This window comes from Odocoileus virginianus, chromosome 30 (assembly GCF_023699985.2).
Source record: "Odocoileus virginianus isolate 20LAN1187 ecotype Illinois chromosome 30, Ovbor_1.2, whole genome shotgun sequence".
In the NCBI taxonomy this organism is placed as follows: Eukaryota; Metazoa; Chordata; class Mammalia; order Artiodactyla; family Cervidae; genus Odocoileus; species Odocoileus virginianus.
This window is the reverse complement of record NC_069703.1, coordinates 22,072,890-22,095,302: the sequence shown is the minus strand read 5'-3', so window position 1 is coordinate 22,095,302 and position 22,413 is coordinate 22,072,890. Positions and strand designations below refer to the sequence as shown.

At 42.0% G+C, this 22,413-nt stretch overlaps 1 protein-coding gene, 1 long non-coding RNA gene and 1 other non-coding gene across 3 annotated transcripts in view; 1 reads left to right on the top strand and 2 right to left on the bottom strand.

The window, feature by feature from the left end:
* ARPC2 (actin related protein 2/3 complex subunit 2) overlaps positions 1-20,758 on the bottom strand; it is a 27,713-nt gene extending 6,955 nt beyond the window's left edge. The window contains exons 1-6 of the mRNA XM_070458630.1: positions 20,683-20,758; positions 12,446-12,480; positions 11,086-11,198; positions 6,982-7,027; positions 4,375-4,561; positions 3,681-3,774 (exon numbers count right to left, since the gene is read on the bottom strand). Coding sequence (XP_070314731.1) covers positions 3,681-3,774; positions 4,375-4,561; positions 6,982-7,027; positions 11,086-11,198; positions 12,446-12,480; positions 20,683-20,756 — 549 coding nt within the window. The 5' untranslated portion in view covers positions 20,757-20,758. The remainder of the gene's footprint in view (positions 1-3,680; positions 3,775-4,374; positions 4,562-6,981; positions 7,028-11,085; positions 11,199-12,445; positions 12,481-20,682) is intronic.
* Positions 17,728-17,864, bottom strand: LOC139032320 (small nucleolar RNA SNORA42/SNORA80 family). Its single transcript, XR_011484846.1, has one exon. It is a non-coding gene; the product is annotated as a small nucleolar RNA SNORA42/SNORA80 family (small nucleolar RNA).
* On the top strand, positions 20,720-22,413 carry LOC139032186 (uncharacterized). The gene is made up of 2 exons (XR_011484703.1): positions 20,720-20,804; positions 21,512-22,413. It is a non-coding gene; the product is annotated as an uncharacterized lncRNA (long non-coding RNA).

The window sequence follows — 22,413 nt, the reverse complement described above, 5'->3', positions numbered from 1 at the left end:
TCTAACTTCTATCAGTTTCCCTCTTTTAGCCCTGGCGGGGAGAACAGATAAAAACTGCCTGCCAGCACTTTGTGTTTCATAAGTTTCTTGAATGCTCCAGTTCACTGGTACATGTGGCATTCGCAACCAGATGGGAGTATCTGTAAACCCGTGGTAACTTGGCAGCATTTCTCAGTTTTGTACATGGAGAATGATACATTTCAGAGTTGGTTAACAATATACTGACTTGGGGCTATAATTCAGGCAATCTCCTGCCTCTGTTTCTCCTTGGTTTTTCTCTCTTACAAAACACTTAAAAGCCAATCAACCCACCAACCCAGCACTTTTTGCTTTAAGAGTCTTGTTACATATGTATCAGCAATACTGCCTCTTTTTTCTTCCTTTTTTTCCTCTTTGGGGCATCACAATATTATTTCTTTCTTCCATCAAAGCACAACTGACCACAGAAGCTCAGAATAAACCCAAATAAACACAGAAATTAAGTATATGATAAAGGCAGCATCTTAAACCAGTAGTGTAAACATGGACTTTTAAACAGCTGCCACTGGGACAGGGAGTAGTCACTTAGAAAAAAAGATGACTCCACCTTTCTTATCATGCACCAAGAGAAGCTACCCATAGGCAGTAAGATTTACACATAAAACATGAAACTATAAAAACACCAGGAAAATAATGCAGGTAGATTTCTTTATAACCTTGCAGTAGGGAAGGCGTTTCTAACTATGACTCAAAATCTAGAAGCCACAGAGGTTGATCAATTTCACTGCATGAAAATAAAGTTCTACCTGGGGGGAAACCAAACAACAAAAACAACCCACTAAGTCTAATGACTAACTGGAAAAAAAAAATCTGCAACTCTTATCACAGACAAACTGCCAGTCTCCCAAGTATATGAAGAAACTGAGAAAATCAATAACCCAATAGAAAAATGGGTAGGGGCCATCAAGAGACATCTCACAAGAAAAGAAAAAAAACAGCCTTCAGCGTTAAGAAAAAAAAAAGATGTTTTGACTGTGTTCATGAGAGAAAGCAGAAACCATTTTTAACCTGTCAGACTGGCAGAAATCCACAAGTTCAACACCACTTTGGGAAAACGGACACTCATGCATTGGAGGTGGGAGGGAAATAGCATAACCTCTCTGGAGAAGGGGTTGGCAATGCTACCAAAATTACTCACTTTGCCTCAGGGTCCCCAGTTCAGGAAAATATCCTACAGGTGTAACCCCACATGTATACAGGCAGCAAGGATCCTCAGAATAACATCTTCACTACTGCCTACGAGGCAAATTGCTTGTCTTGTCCTGAACATATAGTAACCAGTGGTTTCCACTTAATTTTTCTTACCTACTGAACTAACTTAAAAGATCTAGTTATATAAACAATTCTAGTCCACCAATCTCTGAAGGGGTAACTATTACTTTTCACGTAATGAGTGCTGAAATGGTATCTACCAGGTTTTCTCTGATGCTCACAGCTCATATACCTACAAAGGTGAGCACTAGCACATCCATAAGAGTGGGGAATGCCCCTCCCTGTCTTTTTCCAAATGACAGCAATAAGCATCCCTCCAAGTCAGCCTGCCAAATGACAAGGGAGGGATGGCATTCTGACCAGGCCGGAGGTGCATGTCAGCATGGGAAACAAGGACGCACAACAGACAGACAAGTGACCACGACCAGCCTTCCCAGGTCACGGCCTTCTAGGCTAGGCATTCACTGCTCTCCTTTTTCCTAGAAATTTAAAATAACTAGGCCTAGGACAGTGCTTGATTTATTTTGGAGGGGAAAACCAGCAAAATAAGTCCACATTACTAAGGTCATTTCAAGTAAATTACCACTGCCTCTGAGTCTGGAGAGGGAGGAAGGGCAGACGGCTTCCTGGGCACCGCCTTTTCACATGGGGTCAGGCCGTCACTCACTGGAGACACTGTCAGTACAAAAATGCAGACCTTCTTTTCTCTTTTAGACAAGTGTCCCACCACACGGACTCTGAGGGAGAGCATAAGTTCACATGCAAAAAAGAATACTCAAAATTCTCCTAAGGAACAAATCTCCAGTACACTCTCCAAGACAAGATCTGTTTAAAGTATAAAAATAAGTTAAGATGTTGTCTGGAATAAAATGGAAGAAGACTGGTAAAAAAAACCCAGCCAAATCTAAATATATACTTCATAGGTTTTAAAATTAGCTTGTCAGTCTGGATTTGGCCCAATTTCTGAGCTACTGCATTTAATTCCCCTGTCAATTCTGCATAAAAACACATGAAATGCCTGTCTGAGGTTTACATTTAGGACCTAAGACATACATATCTGTGTGTCTGCACACACACACACTTTTGAAAGTTTAGTACTCTCAAACGCTGTGTCAATATTCTGATTCTTCTGCATGGGGACTACAAAATTAGTTTCTGATTAATTAGCTTAACACAAAAAGCCACTACAGATGGTCAAATGGAGACTATCCCTTCTGAAGATTCCCCTAGCCACTGAGAATACTTACACATAAAGTATTCTCACTATATTAAGCACAATTATTTTTCAACTCAACCTGGCAAAAGAGGTTCTGTCCTGGAATTCTTAAATTTCATTAAACTGCCAAGGAACAGAATGAACATACAAAGTTTTGTGTTTTTTTTTGAAATTTAACCTCTGTACTAGACTTTGAATACTGAGCTGTCTCATAAGAAATATGCCAGGATACCACTTCACCAGTGAGCTCTCATGTCCTAAAGCCAGCTACTGGTTAGCAGACAGCATGACAAAGCCACAATGGTTATATTGTGTCAGACCCGAGTTCAACCACACCAGAAATCCAATTACAAAATGTCCTGCTAACCCCCATTACTCTTCTAGTAGATGAGCTGCTTCTGAGGGAGGCGCTCCATGGGAACCTCAGCCAAATTCAGGCCCATTCTCTTCACTGCCAGTTTGACAACTCTACGCTATTAATGCATTACCGACCACCTAAGAATTTTCTCTAGACTCCATTCTGAAAAGACTTTAGAACTAATAAGCCAAGCCAACAAACCTTGCTAGAAGCTTGAAGAAAACTTAAGAGGGCAGGAAACGTGACCAAGCTTTAAATCAAAGACCCCATGGCAGGAAGGATATTTCATATTCAGTCATCTTGTTACTGTGTGTTATGCTTAGTTGCTCAGTCATGTCTGATTCTTTGTGACTCCCATTCTGTAGCCCATCAGGCTCCTCTGTCCATGGGGATTCTCCAGTCAAGAATACTAGAGTGGGCTGCCACTCCAAGGGATCCTCTTCCAGGGGATCTTCCCAACCTAGGGATTGAACCCAGGTCTCCCGCACTGCAGGTGGATTCTTTACCGTCTGAACCAACTCTAGTTCAGTCCCGGAAAAGGGCTAAAAGCACTAAGAAAAAAAAATTCAGTGAGTTTGATGGAGGACTGTTTAACTAAATCAAGTTTCAACATCAATAGGACTGCCAGTTCTTATCTTTTTAAAAAAATATCTACTTATTTATTATTTAGCTGTGCTGGGTCTTAGTTGTGGCATGTGGGATCCAGCTCCCTGACCAGGGATCGAACCTGGGCCCCCGTGCATTGGAGTGAGGAATCTTAAGCCACTGGACCACGAGGGAAGTCTCTCTGATGGCAGGGTGTAAGTCACTAGGCCGTGGTTCCCCTACCCCTGCCCCAAGATGTCCGCTCCATACCTGCATGAACACCTTTCCAATGACCACATCGTCGTCATCCTTAAACACTGTGCTGAAGACTACTGTGACTCTGTCCTTTTTTGACTCAACATACCTGAGGGGAACAAAACCCATGAGTCAAGTACAGAATCAGAACAGGGTTTTGTCGAGAACTTGATCTACAAGTGAAGCAGGAGGGTAAAGCCATCATAAACCTTTTAATTCATAAAACAAGTTGTGCTAGTGAGACTGAATATTTATGGCCATGAAGTCAGTACAACAAATGCAAACTTTACGCGAGGCAAGAGATGAAAATCACCCAAAGTGGACATTATGAACTTGTCTATATGGTATGATTTGGAATCCAGAGTTAGCTGATTCTCAGAACCCCACTTTAAAAAATATTTCTTAGAACCTATAGTTACCCTCAGCCTCCTGATTGCCCAGCTAAATTATAGAAGGGGACTCAAAATGTTAGTGCCTTAAAGGAAGTGCTAGATTCTCTTTTTATCTTCTGCCAACTTTCTGTAGACAAGGAGAAGTGGCCTTCTCCTTCGCCACACCATCTGTATCCTGGGTTAAAGAATTTTATGAGAAAGACACTTTGGGGGGCTTCACACAATATAGTTTAAGGTCTGACTTAGCTGAACATCTTTTGGTAAGCACATGTGACAGACACAACCAAGTTTCAGGACCAAATTCTACCTATACTCACATGGTCTCATCATCCCTATAATGGATAACTGCCCTGTTCTCCCCTTCCTTGCCCTCTTCTTGGAACTGGAAGTATTTCTCAAAGACAGAGGCAAAACAGTTTCGTTTCAACATGCCAGCCTGATGCACGATGGAATCCTTGGATGCAGGCAGATTTTCAAGGTCGTATAGCAAAGAGACATTGTATCCTGGAGGGGAAAAAAAAAACACCCAGTAGGTATATTAAAAAAAAAAATGCAGTCCACTCCCATCTTCCTCAAAGGACAAATGAGGTGAAATAAAACCTTAATTCTTATTGTATTGTAAATATATATAGCTAATTAACAGATACCACCCAACAATCTAAATCAGTATCAAAGATGACTGATTACAAATAAGGAATGGGAGGAAGTCATAATCCTGAAACTTTTAGAAATTTAATGTTCCAGACACAATCGTGAAAGCGGGCTGAATATGCTATCAACCTATTAATGAGTTTCATATTTTTCTCTGATGGTTTATCATGCCAAGTGTCAACATGGTGAGCAGCTTGGTTGCTTTTTGATAAAAAAAAAATACTTGCCTGCATGCCATTGCAAACCCTGAGAATGGAAATAGGGCAAAAACCTAAAAGGGGGAAAAAAAATCTGTATACACCCCAAAAGATTTATTTGTGTACACTGTAAATTTTTCCAAGTGTTTTAAAACATTTTACTTCATTTGATCTCCATATGAGTTGTATGAAATAGGCCAGATATAGTTATTCTCATTTTAGAGGGAAAAAAAGGTTCAAAGAAGCCAAGTGCCTAGGATGCTTTATTATGTAATTGAATGACGTATACCTGCCCAAAAGCCTGTAGATGATTTTGCAAGAATATCTGTCCATCACTGAGGATCATTTCATATTCTAAACAAATGATGGGAATAATTTTACCAGAACTGTACAGACTTCACATTTCCAAGTTTCTTAGACCTTTATACTTTGTTACCATTTAATACTTATCTAAGAGCATTCCTGAGGTCTGTGTTTTGGGGATCTATCCTCACTGATAGCATCAACTGGCTATCTAAATCTCTGTTCTAGACGGGTTTAGCACATTCTTGGCACTCCAAAATTAAATAATATCAATCACCCTTCAGTTTTTGATACCTGAAAACCAGATAAACAAATAGACCACTAGATTAAAAAAAAGAAAGAAAATATTTAAAGCTGGGGTTTTGTTAGTTTTAAGAAGCCAAAGAAAACAAACTAAATAAAACTGTAACTGAAGCCAGACTTAAGTATGGCTTCCCATATGATAAAGAAAACATGATGAGAATGAAGAAAAGTAAAATCTAGTATGGCTAGCTGAGTTTTCCAAACATGCCTAGATAAACCCATAGAGAAAAATCCAGGTCACACTCTGCTTGTTCTGATAGATCTTAGGATCTGAGTGGTGACAAGAACATTCAAGAGTTCCTTTATGCTTTCTCTGCTCTAGTTATTTTTCTTTCTGAAATTCCCTGATTCCTCTCAGAGCCCACACTGTTATTTATCTTTTGGCTTTTCTTTCTGAAATTCCCCGATTCCTCTCAGAGCCCACACTGTTATTTATCTTTTGGCTTTTATTTCTGAGATATGTTTGTACCATCAATTTGGGGAAGAATAAATTTCAGTATTCTTTATGGAGCACGAAGTTCTCATAGGCAAATACTCCAAGTAACAAGTTACATTCCAAAGGCACTTTTCTTTATCAGCTACTTCGTTTCCAGAGCAGCATATAAGAGTCAGGGGAAGGTATTCTAATGGGGATTGTGAGGTGCCATCATTTTTTTTTTTTTTTTTAAAGTAACTGCTGTTAAAAAGAGACAGATACATTTTCCTTTTTAGAAAGCTTTGTTAAGTCAAGGTACCAGTCATAGGATCTGAGTAACAAATATTACATTCAAGCAGTCTTACAACTTGGTCCTCACTATGGGGCCTGGCTATAGATGCCTCAGAATTCAAAACTACTACTTAATCATAGGGATAAAAATACTGTTCCATTTTTTTCCTCTTTAAGTTTCCTTTAAAGCTATATAACATAGCTCTTCTAATCAAGGAGGCACAGATCACTGATTAGGGGCTGAAATTTTTATTTGAAAATGTGAAAATAGCTGTGAATATTCCTTTTCCTTCTCCAAATGTGCTGTGTACAAAGGTGTCACTGGGGGCTGGGAGGGAGAATCAATGTTGGCTTAATCTTCTCAAAAGGCAAGTTAATCACTATGGGCAAACAAAGGTGGCCCTTTGGCTGAAACATTAACAAAGAGTCAATGTTAAAAAGAGCATACATCAACTCTCTGTGTGACTACACCAATAACGTGTATCCATTACTGGACAATGCAAAGCCGCTTAAATGCTAGGTTTACGGAGACAGCTAAAGTGGGACCGTGGACAGGGAGGCCTGGCGTGCTGCGATTCATGGGGTCACAAAGAGTCGGACATGACTTGAGCGACTGAACTGAACTGAAAGTGGGACCTGAACTCATGCAGAAATATTCATAAATAAATAACATTTAAACAAAATCTGTTGGCTAAAAAAAGCAAAGCACAAACAGGACGAATTTCTTTTCAAGTCATTCCATAGTGATTCACATTACTACATACCTGATTCTGGATTTACCAAGTAACTTCCGTACACCCTCTTTAATAACTAGAAAATAGAAAAACAAGTATGTCATACAAATACATATCAACAAGTATGTTTATTCAAAAGAGAATTTCATTATTTTCAAAGCATCATGCATGCCAAGTTTTTCCTAAGCCAGCGTTCTTCCTAACTTTCAAAAGGCGAATGGGAAATAGCATACAGGGAGGGAAGAAGATGTATCTGAGTTATCAAGCAAATCATTCACAGAACTTCGATTAACTCCAAAAGGTTAGCACTTGGTCACCCACCCCCTTTATATGGTCTGTTCTCCTCCAGATCTTATATTACACATAATTATCCTTTTTCTTTTTCCCCAAGAGAGGAGAAGGATGCTGAACTCAAGTGAGAATAGATCATATTAGTTATCAACCAAGTATAAGCCAAACCACTAACTCAGGTGAATGAAATGGTAAAACCAGAACTGTCAGGAACTGATTCTGGTTAGCCTGTTTATCTTGAATGCTTTAAAATTATTTATTTACTACCAGCTTTTTTACAGGCAAAAAGCAATGGATAATTCAGTCTCAGCCAGTCATTTATACTGTGGGGGTCCACAGAAGGGTGGACTCTCTAAATGTTGTTTTCTCAAAACCAATCCTTACAGCTGGCTATTTTCCAGGTTTTTTGGAGTAAATGATAAAACAAGAGTCCCTTTTACACCTTCTTATTTTTTCTCTGCCAGTGTGATTGCTCTTCCTGGCAGGAACCGCTCTGAGGCTGGGATGGTTTAAGAATCAATCTTTTTATTTGGGAAGGAACAGTTCTGACTTAAATGTTATTGACACATTAAGCAGGAGAAAGGCAGTTATTTGGAGAGAGAAAAATTAAAGTCACTAGAATTCAATAACTTCTCGGTATTTAATAGTTTTTATTACGTTTTAGAGGCAAGACATAGGCAGGTCTTATTTCTGTCTCATTAAAATCTTGAACTTAGGGAGGGAAGGAGTCAGCATTATTCCAAAGGAAGGCAGAATGGAGGCCAATATATCAATACTAACCCCCAGTCGTATAACAGGCTGTGGGATTTTGTCTCTATGCATCCAATTTTTAATGGTGTCACCACAAATATACTAACAACGATCCTCTTGCATTTTCTGGGATACCAAAAAAAAAAAAGGTATTCGAATCTAAGTTACCAAGTTAAAAGTGAACAAGAGGTGGGAAGGGGGTTCAGGATGGGGAACACATGTAAATCCATGGCTGATTCATGTCAATGTATGGCAAAAATCACTACAATATTGTAAAGTAATTAGCCTCCAACTAATAAAAATAAATGGGAAAAAAAATAAAAGTGAACAAGAGCATAAACTTGCTTTAATTGTAATAGTGTGTGCTTCTCAGAGCCCATCTCCAGCATCTGGGGACTCAGATAACAGAACTGAGCAAATGTCAATGCTTTTCTTCTAATCTTATTTTCAGTGTTCTCTCCAGGTTTTAAAAACGCATATGATATACAAAGCAGGAGCCATTTATTTCATGTCCCATTTTCAAGAATTATCATATAGTACATTCTTTCTCTTCATTCTTAAATATTTTTCAGTACTCCACGTATTTATTTACCCGTTATTCTATAGCTGGAACAAAGTCTCAACATGCAAAACCTGGACAGTAGGGTGGACTTCGCAGCACGAATCAGTGACCACACTTGTTTATGTAAAGGCAAAAGGTAAGTAATGCCACACATAGTTCCTACTTGATTACCATACACCCACTGTGAGGTATCTCTTACAGAAGAGGAACTAAAGGGAGAGGTTCAAGGTCATAGAATCTATTGGTGGCACAGAGATTTGACTTCAGGTGCCCCATATACCACTTCTCCTAAATCATTTCAGGGTGAAAAAAGTAGCACCCATGTCCCATTAGTAATTTTAACTATCTACAATTCTGTACTATGTGTACTTAGAGGAAGGGAAAATCAGATGTGGGAGAAACCACGGCACCTAGTTTAGGTTCCAAGTTATTCAGTTAAAGCCCAAGATACTAAGTTAATATTCTGAGATCTAAGCAGTTTTTAGAACCAAAATTATACCATGTTCAACTCCTCTGCTCCCTCCTCTTGGCAAAACCAGCCAATGCTTCCCAATTCACTTCACTTGTACTTTTAACTGTGATTCACTTTGCACCCCCTCTTACAACTTGACACCAGGAAATCAGACCTTCCCACCTGGCAGCTGAGGCTTTCTGCTTTGAAAAAAGGCCTGTGACAAAGTAACAAGCTTCCTGTGGTTATCACAGGCTGGTCACTGTTTAACCAACCCCGGGAGCCATTTACCCCGCACTCTGCTGCAGCACAGCCAATGGTTGCCTATTCCACCCACTTGAGTGGGCGAGGTTGGTTCTCTGACCCTTGTGGTAGCTACAAGAATAGCAATGTATTCTGGAGTTTCACTGTAAGGAAAGCAAACTGGAACAAAGATTTAAGAAATCTAGCTTAACACTTTCTCTCCCTCCCAAGGACTGTTTTTACTGCATCAAGATCTTTAAAGAGAGGGGAAGGTCTAGCGGGAATGATCGCACAGTTTTTCAGTCATCTGTTCAAATGTTCAACAGTTCTTTCTAGATAGTTGTCTTCTACTTCATCTAAAGCAGGGCCACCTTAACTGCCATTTATTTCCTCTTGATCTTCATCTGGTAAAGAGTTAGCCGGTCTCACATTAGTAATCTTTCAAATGCATTAAAAGACTTAAGTCTTTCTCTGGAGGCTCTTTCTTTTCAGGTAAAATAACCCTGAATGCAAATTCTCTAAACCATTCTTCTTCTCTTGAACTTGAGGCAAAATCAGAGAAGGTTTTAGCTGTTCCTTCCAACTTCCAGGGCAGACCAATTGCATATGAAGTAAGGGAAGTGACCGTGTATGGCTGTTGGTATCTGGGTTGGTTAACATTAATTTTAGTTTTTAGTATCAAGATTTTGATTGTATGCTTTTGTTAAACAGCTCTTTCATCACATAAATTTTAAACAAGTTAAAAGCTACTACTCTCAGTAGCATGGAAACATATACACTACTGTATATAAAATAGATAGCCAATGGGAATTTGCTGTATGCTTCGGGGAACACAAAATGGGGCTCTGCAACAACGTAGAAAGGTGGGAAGGGGTGGGGGTGGGAGGGAGGTTCAAGAGGGGACATATATATACCTATGGCTGATTCATGCTGATGTATGGTAGAAACCAACACAATACTGTAAAACAATTATCATTCAATTAAAAATAAATAAAAAATATAACAAACTACTATTACTCTCAATCAGAAAGAAAAGAGAAATGGCTGTATCTTCATTTACCACATTAAGGACAACCTACTCTGTTAAAACTAGAAGATACTTGAAAACTGATTCAGGAACTGAGTCATACTTCCTGCTTTGAGACCCAACCACAACGTGCACACACTGGTGTAATAACATTTTCTTTCTTCCATAAATGGCTCTCCCCAGAGCAAATACAGTTCAACAGGAACCAAACCTATTGAAAGAAGTCAGTGAATACAGCATGGCCACCAAGAGTTTCTGAACACATGGACACCCTTTCTTATTTCCCCTAAGATAGTCATAAGGAAGAAGAGATACTTACAGAGGCCAGTTCTAAAGAGCATTAAATTTAAAAGTGTGAAGGGCAGATTTGTTCCTAAATTTCTAGAATGAGAAATTATGCCTGTAAACTTGAAACAGACCAAGGTTATATACCTGCTTCTCAATGTAACAGAAATAGAAATGAATCCATCTCAGTCTTGCCATAGCTATTTTTGTATTGGTCAAGGAAAAGTATTCTTTGCTACATTTTTTGAGAACTAAATCTGTTTTTGTCTTCACTGGTTAGAGAACATCTTTACTTCTTCAGTGTACAAAGCAGTCAAGCAGAGAACCAAAACCTTTTCTGAGAAACACCCTTCTTTATGACTAATGGAAATGAAGTCAAGAGCCCCTGGTTAGGTGAGCAAGCCACCCAGAGTGGCCAGTGCCAGTGTGGATGACTCAGTGCCGCGGATCTTCTAGGAACGGCAAATTGCCAGGAAAAGGTGAGGAGGAAACAAGACTCCCAAGGAAAAGTGATCTGCAACTTACCTCATCAGCACCATGTGCCTGAAGTTCCTTGTAGAATTTCAAAGAAATACTGACCATCACTTTTGTTTTGTCTCCATTAGGATTTGAAATATGATAGAGGACTCCATCAAAATCTGCCAGGAGAGGCAAATAATTTTGCTTAACTTGGAAATAGCGAATAACATTTCAAAGTGCCTGTCTACCTGTTGCAGGGCACAAGGAAATCTCCCTTACAAGTAGGCATGTAAGTAAAATGGTGTTCATTTAAAATCCATGTGGAAAATCAGTAGAAACACTGAGATAAGAATTATCAAGAACTCATCTCTTTTCTCTAAAATTACAAAGCTATTTTTAATCATCACTTTGTGCTGAAAGAATTTTTAAAAAAACAAACAAGTAAACCTTTATTGTGATATATTTTAAACATGTATAAAAATATAACATACAACGAACCCCTATTCTCATCATGGCTTCAACAATTAACATATGGCCAACCTTGTTTCACTTAGACACAGCCCTTGCCAATGATCTATTCTGAAGCAAATCTCACACATCATGTCAGTTCACCCATATTTCAGAATACATCTCTAAAAAAAACATAACCCCAATTCCACTGTCATCCCTAAATTAAAAAAAAAAATTAAATATCCAGTCAAGCACTGAAATATTATCTCAAGAATTTTAAAAAAATATTGTTGTCTTATTTGAATTAGGATCCAAACAAGGCTCACACAGAGTGTTTGGCTAGCTCTTAAGTTCTTGTAATTCACAGGCCTCCCCTCTACACAGTTCTTGAAACCTGGGGCTGAGTGTCATTACTTCAGGCAGCTCTGGCATTGCCAGTTAGCAGGAGGGAAGAGGATGGTGCCTGGCCTCCAAGTCAGAGCCCTTCAGAGCTGCAACAAGTTTTCCAAGATGACCTGGTCAAGCATCCCCATTTTATTAATAAACAGCATGACCAACGCCTCAAAGTTCACAGAGCAAGTTAGTAGTGTCAATACCCAATTCTTTCTAGGGAAAAGAAAGCACTAACCTCTCTCTCTCTGACTTGTTGAACAAGTCTCGAGTATTTTTGTGAGCCCCTACTCCTCTAAGTGTTAGGTAAACTAAGATGATGGCTAAAGATACTAACATAATATTTCCAAATTTAAAAAACCTTAGTCTGTATCACAAAATTAAACCCAAACTTCTAAGATATCAGCAGGCAACTTTATATAGCTCACTAAATCCATCAATAATGATTGAAAATAAAAGCCAGAAAATAAAATAAACCTGACAATCAAGATAAGAGCCCAAACGTCAAAGTTTATTTTAGGAACAATTTTCTTTTCTATTTTTTATATTGTGCCTTCTCTTAATAGGCGAGATAAAGGATACTTACCTGCAAATGTTACTTCTACAGCTTCTGGTTTGTTTCTGCAAAATGAAATAAAAGTCCTTTAGTTAGCTAACTATATTGCTAGGACCTCCCTGCTGACCCAGTGGTTAAGACTCCGTGCTTCCAATGCAGGGGGCACAGGTTCAAACCTTGGTCAGGGAACTAAGATCCTGCGTGCTGTGCAACGTGGCCAACAAAAGGGTAATGACATTGCAGCTTGCCTTCAGGGAGACTTGCAAAAGGCTCCTGAGCTTTATTTAAGATCAGACAACCTTGATCCAGGTACACAATTTATTTTCTCATGCACCTGAACCTCTGTACTTACTAATGGTGAAAGACTGAAAAAAGGACAGACAGATAAAGCTTGTTTTGCAGCTCGAGTCTCTGCTGTGGTTGGGGCTCACCTTCAATTCTTAACTCCTTAAGACCATGACAGACACATTTGCATATATGACTCACAAAATGCCCTCTTTTGTAAAATGAAAGGATGAGTTCAGGCCACAAAATGATGCACAAAATGATCCTATTCCATTTCAAAGACAATCTGTAAGTCTTCCTACACTGTGTTTCCCTCTCCCTTACATCACCTAAGTACTCACCACTCTCCTTCATGAAGCCCTCTTTGGTTCTACTCTATTTTTTTTTTTTTTTTTTTGCGGAGGCGGGGGGGGGGGGGGGGGGGTGTTTTTAAACTTCAGTGTTGTACTTTCTGTTTTTTTTTTTTTTTCCAGTGTTGTACTTTGATACAATGTGTAGCACAAAGTAACAGCAAAATAACAGAGAACAGTCAAGACACCTGTTTTCCAACTTTAGCCTTTTCTTCAGGATCATGTTTTCAGACAAATTAATGCCTGCATTCCTTCATTTTCTCACCTACTCATCTTTAAAATGGGAGAACACAAATGATCCTACCTACTTCACACAACTGCTAAAGATAAAACAAGAGAACAGACATGGAAGAACTTATCCTGGGAGGCACTGACGGTCTACCACTTCCAATGTGATTCCCAGCTGAGCCTGGTACATGGACTTCTGTTTGATAAATGCTGCTGAGTTATTAACCCAGAAAGCATGACATATATCCAGTTAAAAACAATAATGGTCAATTAACCTCCAGTGAAAAGCTACTTCAAATGCTTTCCTCACTTCTCCTCAAAACCCAATGGTAGGAAACCAATGAAGACTCCATAGTTTTATCAGCTAACACCCTATAACTCAAATGATTCCACTTTGTTTTATGGGCCAGCAGACAAGATATACACACTTTCACATTTATTCTTGCCTAACTTGCTCAAGACCTCACCATCAAATGTGTATCTCTTTTACTATCTCCGCTCCCTCATCTGCAGAAGGAACTAAGACTGAGCTGCCCTTCAGAGTTGCTGGGAAATAACAGAATAAATAACATGGTTTATGACTGTTAAAACGCTGCTGCAAAGCTAAACCATACCTCTCAAGGAAACTGGCTTCTATTAAACATATGTTAGCCCCGTTGTAAAATCAACCTATACAAATCACACATCGAGTTCCACTCTGCTTCTTCAAAGCCATCCATATGTGACTTAGGAAAAAGTACTTTGGGGGAGAAGCATCAAGTGGGTTTATGGACAAGCAGTGAGTTCAGGATGTGATGAAAAGAACTAGATTCAGGATATGATGAAAAGAACTGGATAAAAATTAAAGGTTGTTTCTGATCTTTCATTTGAAACTGTAGCCTGGTGACTAAGGCGATGAATGACCAACCACCATTTCTCACTTCTAGAAAAAACAGGAGCAAAGGAAGAAGTAGAAACATTAATCTATGGCCCATTTGAATGAAACATTAAGAGGCTGCACAACGGGAGGAAGCCACTGAAACACATTCTCCTGAAGAAGGCTGGCTGTGCCTAAGAGGCAGGGTGGAGGCTTATAAAAGCCCATGTTGTATCACTTAGTAGGAGGCTGGTTTTTTTTTTTTTTTAACCTTTAAGCTTTAAGTCAGCCACAGAAGGACTCAGTTCCTCACTTTCTCACTTCATCAACTGACCAAGAAAAGATCAACTATAGATAAAAAACCTTAAGGGTTCCAACATTCTGACTTGAAATTTTGAATTTCTCTAGGTCATAAAGTTCCCTGAGCACTGATCCCCACTGGGAGAAGTCGCTAAGATCTATACTAAGTGGTTTGCTGCCTGACTTGGGAATATTTGTCAAATCATTGCCATTAATATTTTAGTTTGCTATTTATGGCTGCACAGAGGTTGCAGAGGAGAGAGGCAGGCTGCTGAGGAGAGCACTGGGCTGAAGGCGTCCTCCTGAGAAGTCACCTGGGGGTTAGACTTCTGTCCAATTCTGTCCCTAACAAGGGGACTGCACTGACCGGGAAATATACCATGACAGGGCTATGGCTCAAGTCCAAGACCAAGTGCTTTGTGGTTTAAAAATCACGGGGCTACTGGGGAATAAAGGCTTCCCTGGTGGCTCAGCTGGTAAAGAGTCTGCCTGCAAGGCAGGAGACCACATGTAGCACAGGATTCCTGGGTCCGGAAGATCCCCTCAAGTAGGAAATGGCAACTCACTCCAGTGTTCTTGCCTGGAAAATCCCATGGACAGAAGAGCCTGTACGTTACAGTCCGTGGAATCGCAAGAGTCAGACATGACTTAGCGACTAAACCACAAGCAACCACAGACAGGAATAAGATTGGTCTGGGAGCAAGTGTACTCTTAACTGGCCAAAACAATGTTAGTCACTCAGTCATGTCTGACTCTTTGGGACCCCATGGACTGTAGCCCACCAGACTCCTATGTCTATGGAATTCTCCAGGCAAGAATACTGGAGTGGGTTGCCATGCCTTCTCCAGGTGATCTTCCCAGCCCAGGCATCGAATCCAGGTCTCCTGCATTGGAGGCAGATTCTGTACCATCTGAGCTACCACAGAAGCCCCTAGGCCAAAAAGGCAAATAGTTCTTTTCTGTTTGACTGTGTGTGCTAAAGTTTCAGGCAGTGAGAGTAACTTTAATCACAGAAAAAGCTCTTTCAGAGCTGACTCTTCACCACAAGTTCTGTCGCTTACTGTAGCCACAGCAATGATACTCATGAGCAAGCCAAAGGTTCCTCTTCTAGAAAATGGAGATTAAAAGCCTCCACCACAATGGCAACCCACTCCAGTACTCCTGCCTGGAAAATTCCATGGACAGAGGAGCTTTGTAGGCTGCAGTCCATGGGGTTGCAAAGAGTTGGACATGACTGAGTGACTTCACTTCACTTCACCACACAAAGCTGCTGTGAGGACTAACTGAGAAGTTGCCTGGACGGCAAAGTTTCCCAACAAAGGTCTTATGACTCAGCTACAGATATGCTGAGATAATGATCCCATGGCCCTCAGGGCAGCCCAGTGGCAGGATCTCCAGGCTAGACCATTTACCCAGATGTGACATACCATAACAAGGTCAGCAAATCACCAGGGAAGGGTGCCTACACAATGCTGAATCCATCTACTCCCTCAGCAACTCCCAAGAGCCCCAGTTTTGTCAATTGTAAATCAGAGCTGCTATCTGTAATCCAGACACATTCTGAAATGGAAGGAAACCATGTCAAACAATCAGGAGTTGGTCAGCAAGACAAGGAGAAACAGAACCATATTAGTGTCAGACTGCTGCAGTGTCTGCAATCCTAGAGTAAGCCAGGTGGCTAAGTCCTCAGGGTTACTGACAGGACAGCACAAGACACTAAAACATACTGAATTCATTCAGATGGGTTTCAAGAGCCATTCTTAAATACCTTTAGAAAAAATTTCTTTCTCTCCTTTTTCTAAAATGTCACTAAAGAACTCCTGGCAACTGTTATTATCCAATCCTCTTTCCTCATTAAGGATTTTGGAATTTTTACTCCTGAACACATCCAGTTCCTTGTTGTGCATTTATGTCCCTCTTCTAGTTACTGTTTCTATGAGCTGAATTAGAGGAATTATTGAATACTGCTCATTATCTCATCATAAAGTTTTTGATTAATCTCCTTTAAGTCCTCTCTAAGGCTCCCATCATCCTTTTTGAGCAAAGCCTATAAAAATGGATATTAGGTAAGAGGTGGTCCTACTTTCTTAAGGTACATCTCAAAATAATGAAGAGGGTCTAAAAGCTGAATCACACAATGTCAGAAGAAGGATAAACTCCTAAAGAAACTGAGAACCATTCTATCTAGCTTCATCAAACATGTACTAAGCTGACTATACACACAGTAAGAATTCTGGGGAAACAAAGATGAAAGAACCATAGACCCTGCCACTAACAGAGTTGCAGGTTTCGTACACACAAAAGGAACACAGTTCTGGGGCCTCATGCCCAAAGTAGCTCCGAGGCAGCCAGAGAGTGGGCAGTAGTGTGTGACTACAGTGACCAGTAAAAAGACCAACCAGATCATCTCAGCAAGTCAGCTGCTACATCCAGTTTCTTCTAAATGCTTAAACAATGTCCTAATTCCAAACCACTCCACAGCGGTCTGTCTCCCTGAGGACACAGGCAGCATATTTGGGAATGAGAAGGTATCAGCAAGATTTAATTTATTCCTCGCTCAAATTTCTCCTCCCACAGTCCTCGCCCACCCCAACTGGCATGGCTTGCTTACTGAGCTTCACTCCTCCTCACAGCAGCACAGCGCCCCACAATATGCACAGCTGTGGCAAGAAGCCAGCATGCACTTAAAATCAACAGCAATTCGCATCTGACAGCATTTCCTCAATTTTGCACTCCAGACTAGAGTGAGGTTGACAAGCCTAGCTTTGGAGGCTATAAAGGTTCTTGGTGTGTATACAGTAACAAAAGAATTAAATTAATTTGCCAGAATACTTCTTTAATTGGGAGCCTAAGTAAGAATTCCTAAATGGTTGGAAAAAAAAAAAAAACAACCAAAAAACTGTCGACAAGACCTGCACATGAGGTTATCTGCAGTGTTGTGCACAGGTTCTTAATCACAGACAGTCTCTCAGTGTCACAGTCTCAGTAGAGGCTGTTGAGAAGACAATTTACCAATAATTATCATTTTGTGGGGATACAGGAATCATCTCAATAAGCCACCTTTCCAGGAATGTGGTGGGAAAAAAAAGAAAGAGTAATTTGCCTGGAATGGCTCTCAGGCTTTGTCAAAACTGCCTCCAAGTTAAAAGGTTTTCATGACCAAATATATTCTTAAACAATTTATGACAGAACTGCTTTACTCGAAGGAAATTTAGACATTTAGAAGGACGTCACAGGCAAGAAGATCCAGCAAGATAATCTGAGAGGCATCATTTTTTTTCTTTCTTGTTTCAAACTGTACAACCCCCTTCAGTGCTCGCAGCCCACAAGTAAGAAGGCTGGGCAATGGTTCGAGGCTGCAATTTACTCTGGCATGGGTACACTATGAGAGGCCCACAGAGGAGGACCTGCCATAAATCCATTACCATGCTCCGAGAGGCATCACTTAAAATAAGATCAACTTCAAAAGGAAAATAACTCGTGTTCTGAAATGTATACCGCAGAACTATTTTTAAGACTACCTCATAAAAAAAAAAAAAACTACCTCATGCTCACGTTTTCAGTAGCTGCCAACAGGGCTGTCCAAGGGGACTTTCTGCAATAATGGAAATGTCCTACATCTAGCTGCCCACATTTGGCTGCTTCTAGCCACGCGTGGCAACTTTGCTCCAAACTGTGGCTAGTGTGACTGAGGAGCTTTATTTTAATTCACTTTAATTTTTATTTCAACCTGACTAGCCATATGTAGCTACTGGCTATCACCAGGCATCGTGGAGCTGGAGGATTCATTCTGGGGAAGGCTGCGTAGAACCTCATTTCCCCAGCTGGGAAAAGCAGGGCGGAGCGGACCTCTCCCAGCAGGTTCCCACAATGGCCAAGCCTTTCCAATCTCCAAGGTTTCTCCTTAGAGCTACTGCCTTTCTTTAATCTTTCTCTGATCTCCACCCCAAAATGTGTTCCCCCTTAGGTCCTCTGTAACTCTGCCATACTCTTAGAAAGGTCCCCCTTTCCTGTTCCTGTTTGGGGATGAGCACTGAGAGAACCCTGTAAATGTTCATGATTATTTAGTTATTATGTAATAATACTAGTTATTATTCTCTAAAAGTTCTGGCTAGGCATGCACCTTGATAAATAGTTAACTATTTGATAAATACTTAAATACTTTACTGCTGCCTCACCTTACTAGTATGCCTAGAAACTTCTAGGCTTCTAGGTGTTACATTTGCAATCACAGGAAAACCCTATCTGTTAGGCTGAATATCACGGTCTTTTTTCAAAGTGATTTTCAGCAGAGTATGTTCTGAGTCCACTTACTTAAAGTCACATCTCAAATGGAAGACAGGCCCGAAAAAAACCAAAAATGGCTGCCATGCCCTAAGATTTAACATTGTTACAACATACACTTTGTAAAAAAAAAAGAAGTCCAGAAGTTCCAAATTATGCCTTCCAGACTTGTATGACTACTTACTCCCAGCTGAAATAGTTAGTAGCTCTTTTTAAGAGTAATGTTCTAAAAAGAAAAGAGCTGAAGCTATGAATAATGGGCTACATTTCAGAGTCACAAGTTATTAATAAACAAGCAGATGTGAACGTACTCCTACACTACAAGGCATGCTTCTACTTGAAATGCACAGGCATTTATCTTGTAGATCAGCTTATAACCACCCATGTCTCATTTTTCGCTAGTCTAAACGTGAGAATTCACTTGAGATCAGCTGTGAAAATGCAGAAGTTATTTTAACTTCCTCCTATGTGCTACACTGCTCAAAAAAGTACATAGCAATCACCCAAAATAAGCCACTAAGCTGACTGGCTTGAACATTTAAAATGCAAAGGAACTGGTAAGTGAGGCCAAAGACAAGAAGCAAGTCAGCCTAAAATATAAGCAACTGCAGCCCCTGGCAGGAAACAGTCACTACTGGTCACTGTGTTACTTCAAGGAAAGCTGTGCTTTGTTCTACAGATAAAACCTGTGGCCTTACAACAGAGATAGGAGACAATATATTCAATTTAAGAGGCAGGTAGTAAGTATTTTTTTTAAATGCCTCCAAGCCACAAGTTCATTATGTCCACTTAGAAATTCCCTCCACCAATCCTCTCCCATCGGTGGCTCTCCAAGCACTTACTCTATTCTCAGTTCCCAGTTCACCAGAAACGGTTTGCACTATTTCCTCAACTGTGTAACCAAGATGTGAAGTCCCATCCTCACACATGGGGAAATGAGGCCAAGGGACTGGCCACACGCCATCAAAAATTAGAAGTTAAAACCGATTCTTTGGTTCATGTATTAAATATTATACTAGAAAAGCAAAGCAGCTTTGGGGAGGAGGTCGTCTTCTACTGATTCTTGCGTCTGACGGCGAAGGTTGCCTTAGAAACATGTCCTAAAGCCCACTTTTAACAAGGCCAATGGTTGACAAACAGGTCTTATCTGAGAACTTTATTATAGACTCTGGAGGCTTTCAAGTGTGTATCTGGGCCGGAATGACTACAGAAGAAATCACAGACCAAGGGGTACGGTACAAAGATTTGAAAGATAACCAGATAGAAGACAGTGGGTGGGGAAAAAAGAATCAGGACCTCAGAAGAGCGATAAGAAAGGAGTGTGGATATTGGGGGGACTATTAACTTTGCTCGAGGAATGTAACAAAATGACCAGTCTCTCTCACAGTAGGGTTCGGGGAAGTAAAACTAGAGAGATCAACGGGTTTTCCGGCTGCAAGGCAAGGGCCTGCCTCAGTCTTCTCTCCCGCTCCTTTAGACGAGAAGATGGGGGTGGGGAGCGAGAAGATGGGTGGTGAATCTGGGCCTGCCACCTTCTTTCCTCCTCCAGTGCTGGGAATTCCTGAAAACTCCTTCCAACCGGATCCCAAATGGGCTCTCTCTGGGTTCTGAACAATGACGGGGAATACAGAGGGAAGTGGTCCCCAGCTCGTTCCAGAGGGGAATGGGATCCTCCAGCGGAGAGTTCCGGCCCAAGCTCCCCTCACGTCCCACAGGTCTCCTGCCCTTTGGCACGCGCACTCCTGTCCACTCACTGCTTCCGCATCCCTCCTCTGAGCCTCTCCCCACGCATCTCTGCCCCTCACCCCACCGCGCCCAATCACCTCCCACGTCTGACCCCGCCGGGGCAGTCCCCACACCCGGCCAGGTCGCTCACCTCCCTCCTCTGGGTCTGGAGGACTGAACGATTATCAGGGGTCAACTCTGCCTCCCCCGCCACCCACCGGCCCCTGGCGCGCGCTCACCCGGCGGCCGCGTTCTCGAACTTGAGCGCGAGCGTCTCCTCGATGATGCGGTTGTTCACCTCCAGCAGGATCATGGCGGCGGCTGCCCCGGACAGGGGAAGGAGAAACAAGGGCGGGTGAGGGTGGGTAAGGGAGGAAAGGACAGAGGGAGCGGCCCTGCTGCCCCTTGAGGAGGGGGGCTGGGTGGGGTAGGAGGTTAGGGGAGAAGGGGAAAGGGACCAGGGTGGGAGAAGGGGGAAATCTGCGCGCTGGCCCGCGCACGCACTGACTGTGGAGACACCCACCCACCCGACCGACCTGGCCCCTGAAGCCTGAACCCGCCTGCCGAGCCGCCGCCGCCGCCGCTGCCGCCTCACCGACAAGCCTGGTCCCCGCCCAGCCCCCGGCTCTAGCCGGCCACTTCCGCTCTCACACCCACTTCCGCTCGCCGCCCGGACGCGCGGCCCCGCGGCGCCATTTCCGCTCCGACCCCTCATGCACGCGCACGCAATCGCACCGGGCAGGGGCAGGGTGGAGGAGTGGGGCAGGGTGGAGGAGTGGGGCGGGGTGGAGGAGTGGGGCGGGGTGGAGGAGTGGGGCGGGGTGGAGGAGAGGAGTGGGGCGGGGTGGAGGAGTGGGGCGGGGTGGGGCGGAGTGGGGTGGGGCGGGGCGGGGCGGGGCGGTTGCCGCGCTTGCGCACGCGCGATGCTGGTAGTCCCAAGTCCTTCCTCTTCGCTAGTAACCCTGCAGTCCTCCTCTCGACCTGCTGCCGTTCCCCGAGGTCCACCAGGCAGTCCGGTCTCGTACTCCCCAAATGTTTACCTCCACTCTTCCGGTCTTGTAATTTCAGAGACCCTGCAAGAAGCTCGCTCTTGTCATCTCCCAGCCAGCTTCTTTGCTCTCCGCTTGTCAGTGACCCTTCCTCGTGCCACACCAATGGCTGTCCAGCGGCACCGTCGCTCATTCATTTCACCAAATGTGTAGTGGGCTCCTGCCCTGCGCTGGAGATACGGTGGAACACACGAGGTCCCGCCCTCGAGGAGCTTATAGTCTGGTGAAGGAAACGGACCAGTTCTCAGTTTAGCTAACTACGGATTGTTAACAAGGTCAAGGAAGGAGAGGAATGAGAAGTCACCGAAGTGAATAAGCCTGCCTGGATTCCTGTCATGACTCCATTTCTGTGCCTAGAGTTTGCCTCCAGGTGCCCCGAACGTGATTTTTCTCTGCCTTTGAAACCCTTTCATTCCAGTACCTCTGCCAGAGACATACATTAACTTATCTGCATGTGGAAATGAACTCATTTTTGTGCTGCGGCTGTCTTATGCCTGTGCGCCTTGTTTTGTCTTTTTCTCCATGGAGAATCAAACAAATGTAGTTGAGTTCTCTTTACATGTATTGATTTACTTTCTGCTACGTGCTCTTGGTAAAGGGAGGGATGGGGAATGCAAAAATGAACAAATAACTAGCCCTTGTCATCAAGGCCCAGACAGCCCTTCAAAATGGATTTCTTTGCTTACCGACCATGGATAAACTTCCATTTGAAACTACTCCCAAATTATATGCTAATGTTTTAGCATTGTTTATTTAACTAAAATAATGCAAATACATAGCTGTAAAATACATACATATACTAGAAGGCTTGTAATGAAAAAAGTTGTTCCCTGGCCTACTCTTTAGAGGCAATAGTCTCAACTCTATTACATATTCATCCAGATTAGACCCATATATCTAAATAAATCCATATACTACTAA